The sequence below is a fragment of the Hydra vulgaris genome, chromosome 04, assembly GCF_038396675.1.
Source record: "Hydra vulgaris chromosome 04, alternate assembly HydraT2T_AEP".
Taxonomy (NCBI): Eukaryota; Metazoa; Cnidaria; class Hydrozoa; order Anthoathecata; family Hydridae; genus Hydra; species Hydra vulgaris.
The window spans coordinates 16,260,001-16,265,654 of record NC_088923.1 but is presented as its reverse complement, the minus strand read 5'-3'; the positions used below and the strand labels follow the sequence as shown (position 1 = coordinate 16,265,654).

Sequence of the window (5,654 nt, the reverse complement as noted above, 5' to 3'; positions counted from 1 at the left end):
AAGAAAACTGTAGGTAGCAAGTGCTGTGACAATAAAACCACACGTTGTGAAAAAAGCGCACAATTCAGCTAAGTCAATAAGAAAATATAATTGCAAATATATATATGAAAGTCGAAAACAAAAATGCATAAAAATAAAGAATGAAAACTTTTAAGTCTTTAATTTTATGTATTTCTTTTTTCGAAAGCCAAGGCCAAAACAATCAAGGCCATGACTGACAGTTTCAAGGTCAATAACAAGTCAAGACTTTAATTTTTGGCCTTGAGGAATGGCCGAGGCAAAAGACTAACAACTCTGGACGTAGCCAGGATTTTTCAATGTTTTAGATATGTAAAAAAAAAACACTTTCAGACATTTCCAAAAATGTGCAATTTTTAAAAAGTATGTGCAAACTCCAAAAAATAAGTATGATTATGCTTATGTCAATGAGAATGTTTTACAAAGTTTGCAAAGCCTGGAAACAAAAATGGGCAAATTTTTTTAAGCATTTTCGTTCCCAGGTTTCAACCACTGCAAAACATTTTCTTTGGACATAAGCAAGAACATACTTAAACTTGGAGATTGCACAATGTACGAAAGTGTCGCATCTGAAACATTTAACTCCCTGAAAACTGTCATTGTTGACCTTCAACAACGACAGTTTTCAATCATGGATAGCCGCAACAAAATTTGCTCAAAACTTACATTTTGGTGTCATCTTTTGGCTAGTTGCGGCAGAAGTATAAACTTAAAGTATTTATAATCAAATAATTATAAATAATATAATTATTAAAGTTAAATGATTGCCAAATTATTAGCAGAATATAATATAAAAAAAGTCTTTAAAAAAACAATTTTCGGGGGTATTTTAAAAAAATATATGCTCAAGAAAGAAAATTATATTAAACTTAATAATAAATTCAAAAAGTATATTATTAACATTAAATTACATTGTAATTACCCGTGGAAATTATTTCTCTCTCTATATATAATTATTTCTCTCTATATATACAATTAAATCTCTCTCTATATATAATCATATATAATTATTTCCTCGGATCTATTTCTATTGTTTATATGACGTCTGACAAAACAAAAAACTTCTCCAAGGCTAAACAGAAATCACGACCCATGCGTTCTAGTCTGTCTGTTCCAATATGATGTCCCTGAAAAATATCTATAAATTGAAACAATTTTCATTATTTCATTCTAAATTATTTAACATTATTTATGGCAAAACCTCTGGACCTCATTTTACAACTAACAATTTCATAAGTTCATAAGTTTTCTAGATTTTTCATAACTGATACACAAACAGTAATAAACCAAGAGATATGCATTACATGATATAACAACATGGTAGATCAGCAAGATTGAACGGTTCGATTATCCGAATGCTTAGGTCAGACTGGAACAAAATTTTTGAAATAAATTTTTGCACAGATTCGACAGATGCACATTAACCTCAGAATTTCTAAGCATTTGATGCTTAAAATGGTGTTATGTGATTATGGAGTGTAACCACTACAAAACCTTGGTTTAGTCATCAATTAGTTTACATCATATATAGATCTAGATGTAATCATCATAAGCATAAGATAAACTAACAACAGCTTAAAATTTAAAACTTGATATTAATTGCTATAAAAAGGGTTTCATGCTTAAGTTTCAAAACTTAACGCTTGCCAAACAAAAAAAAAAGTTGTACAAATTACAAGTACAAGATACAATGCATTTCAAAAATATTTCTACATTACTATTTTATTTTTGTGCGATTTGCTAAATTTATTTTATATCGAAAACTGTAAAGCAAGAAGTTGCCTTTAACTTTTTTTCGAGAAACAAAAAAAAAAGAAAGATATACAGTATCGTCAGAAAAAAAATCTTAGAAAGCGTTTTCCTTTTTTAAATTAAAAAAAAATCCCATCAAGTTCTGGGAGAACTAAAGTCTCACTCCAATTTATTCAGCTTGATTAGCTTTATTGAGTATTGCAAAACCAAAACAGATTCTTTTTTTATCTTATTAAAGATTAAAGGTATCATTTAAAGATGAGTGAAGAAAATATTTGTTTTAGCATGTAAGAAGAGGAGACTTCAAACATTAAGGCTGAAAACCCAAAAAAATAAAGAGAAAAAATTTTAAGATTCTTATAACTCCAATATTAAAAAACGACTGAAATAGACAAAGCAGATTATTTACAAACTCTTTAAACCAACAGCTCAATGAATAAAATAGGTATTAAAAACCTTAAAGTTCAAAATACTAACTAGGGAAGACCGGGGCTAGTTGACTTTGTGCGCTTTTCTTTAATTTTCCTTCATTTTCCATTTCTCAACTTCAGTAAGCTTCAATCATATCTTAATTTTTTAGAATTGATCTTTTGTTGCATTTTTAAAATTAATTTAATTCAATTAACATTAGATTTTACCATCAAAATTAATCCTTCTTTACCATCAAAATTAATCCATCAGATATAAAAAACTGCATTTTATTCGCTTTAATATTTGTAAATATGCTGAAGACAATTCACAAAGTACAACATTTAACCAACCCTTATATATAATAGCATTTTAAGTTGGAAACTGTAGAGATCTTGACTTTGGTCATATGAGTAATGTTGTTCATATAAAAACATACTAAGGTGATCATAGTTTTTCATACTTTATTAAGTTTTCTCAGTTCAATTGGAAAATCATTGAAGGTTAAGACTTGAAAAGACTATTAGAAGAAATCTATGCAGGGAAATCTAGTAAAAATCAGAGAAAATATAATAATTTCTTAGAAAGCAGTAACATGAGCACTTTGTACTTTATAGTTGAATCATTACTGACTTGAAAGACATTTTTAGAAGATTTATAAGAACAATATGATCAATCTGCTCTAGCAGGAATCTATTATGATGTATCTAATTAAGAATTATAAGATAGTAAAAACTCGATAATAATAACGCATATGTATACCTTGCTTATTTTATTTGATGTCTAAATAAACCTTGGCAAAAATTACAATCAAAAAACATACTAAGGTGAACAGTCAAAAACAACCAAACTTTGGATTCAGTTCCTTAATTATATTTGCAACTAATATAAATATTTAGAAGCTACTAGGCTATTCTTTTTGTAGCAATAGGGCACATTAATTATGCTAAGAGCACAGTCACAACTTTTAAAAAATGATACTTAACATTGTGTTTTTTGTCTATGTTGACCCTCAAGTTGACTACACTATATTGGCATGTTTGTTTCACACACACACACACACACACACACACACACACACACACACACACACACACACACACACACACACACACACACACACACACACACACACACACACACATGTGAGAGAGTGTATTAAAATGATAATGCTTTTATTTTTAAAAAAAAGGTTTTCATATTACATACTCTAGTCTGTAACTGAATTATGGCCTCAAGATTAAATGTAATACAATTTAAAGGTTCCTGAATATAAAGTAATACCTAAAATACTTTAAAATAGATTTCTGTGTCAAAACACAGGTTTATTATTTTTTGACTTTGTCAAATTATTTGCATTTGTATCAAGTTCAGAAATAGAAGAACTAGATATTTACAAACCAAAACGTATTTCATTTGTTGGAGGCAAATAGTTATGAGACAAACTCTCGCCATTATAACACATTTTTTTAAATTAAAATCCTTGTTTCACTCATAGTAAAATTAGTCCAAACTAATCAACTTATTTTCATTAACCTATGCTCCAATTTACAAACATAGTTGAAAAAAGTTTGTTACAACAGCCAAGTCTATACAACAAGTTTTTAATGTTAAACTTCACTGATTTGACAGCTCCAAAAATACAAGTTTAAAAAAAAAAAATTCTTTTAATAAGTAAAATATATATAATATATACATATAAATATATATATATATATACAATTTCTTCTTACTTTATATGTACCCTGATCCATACCACAATATGTACTTTCCATTGTATAACTTTTACGAATACCTATCTCACTGTAACAAACCACACGAGCAGTTGATTCTTTGGATTTATCAACTAAAAAGTTACACTGTGATAGAGAAAAACATGGTGTTTCTTGACTCAATATCTTTGGAAGTAACTAAAGGTCAATTTGTTGAAATTTTTAATACATATATATATATAATGTGTATGTATCCATATGGGTATAACATCCATGTATATTGATGTAAAAAATTAGTGTCTAAATATTATTAGTAGCAACACTTAATATCACACCATTAAGTTTTAAATGATCATGTTAAATTTTGAATATAAATATATATGATTTTGAATATATATATATATATATATATATATATATATATATATATATATATATATATATATATATATATATATATATATATATATATACAGTATTGGACAAAACATTTGCAACCAACATCGAACAATGCTAAAAAGTGTTCCTAATTTTACATGTCTTAAAAACAAAACGAACTATACTACCACAGCAAACAGTTCAGGAGTCTGGAGTCATAGCATGCCATGACAGGAGCAACCAGCTGACAGGTGACAGCACACAGGCAGAATTTCGTTGACAAGTGCCATTTTGCAGCGGACAAAACAAGTGCAACTTTTTTGGTTTGTTTCATTTTCTTAAGTCTGGTCAGTGTCAACGTCACGGAAGTTTTTTAATAATTAAAGGAAGTATCCAGAAGTTTCCAGATGCATACAGAAGCTTCCAGAAGTTTCCAGAAGAAGCATCTGAAAGCATCCAGAAATATCCAGAAGCATTCAAAAGCATCCAGAGGCTTCCAGAAGTATCGAAAAGAAGCATCTAGAATCTTCCAGAACAGGTTCACACAGGTTTATTTTACTATATAAAAGACATGTAAATCGACATGTAATTCAGTCAGTATATGGAAGTCAATCAGTCAGTATTATCAAGACAGTTTATCGAAGTGAGTTTTATCAAAGTGTTTTATCGAAGAACATCAATACAAGAAGTGAAATACAACAAGTGTTTCATTACATCAATACAGTCCACATCCAACCAAGACGTTGTGTTCCACAGAGCATTATTGTATCATCACAAGGTAAATGTAACACGGTAAGCTTTAAGAAGCATGATTATTTATTTTTAATATTTTTATGACTTCAAGTGCAAAAATGGCTCCCGACAGTCTTGAATTGGAACTATGAAAAAAAATTATTGGCGATTATGTAAGTGGAATGTCACAAAAAAGTATTTGTGATAAATATCGAGTGAAAAAATGGACCGTATCAAGACTATGTTCCAAATATCGTTCTACGGGGAAGTTGGCAGCAGATAACAAAGGTGGAAGACCGCGTTCTACCACTTCTAGAGAGGATTCTATGATTGTCAGATCCGTCAAGAAGGACCCCTGGATATCATCAGTCGAGATACAAAAGCAATTAGAGCTGCCTGTATCGGACTGAACAATCAGACAACGTGCTGTTGAAGCCGGATTGTTTTCTCGACGCCCTGCAAAGAAACCACTGATTTCACTAAAAAACCAGAAGAAAAGACTCCTGTTTGCTACATCTCATATTGACTGGAATGTGAAGAAATGGCGAACTGTCCTGTTCAGTGATGAATCGAAGCTCAACATCATTGGGAGCGATGGCATTTGCCGTGTACGTCGACCGGCCGGAAAACGCCTCAATTTACGTTACTGCCATA

General features: G+C 30.0%; 1 protein-coding gene across 3 annotated transcripts in view; it reads right to left on the bottom strand.

The window, feature by feature from the left end:
* Positions 1 to 863: 863 nt before the first annotated feature.
* LOC100215815 (cytosolic carboxypeptidase 1) overlaps positions 864 to 5,654 on the bottom strand; it is a 60,575-nt gene continuing 55,784 nt past the window's right edge. For 2 of the 3 annotated variants that reach the window (XM_065795588.1, XM_065795589.1), the window contains 2 exons: positions 3,912 to 4,088; positions 864 to 1,145 (listed from right to left, as the gene is read on the bottom strand). In XM_065795588.1, coding sequence (XP_065651660.1) covers positions 1,053 to 1,145; positions 3,912 to 4,088 — 270 coding nt within the window. In that variant the 3' untranslated portion in view covers positions 864 to 1,052. Of the gene's footprint in view, positions 1,146 to 3,911; positions 4,089 to 5,654 lie in introns of those variants that run through there. The other variant, XR_010638061.1, reaches the window with a different exon arrangement.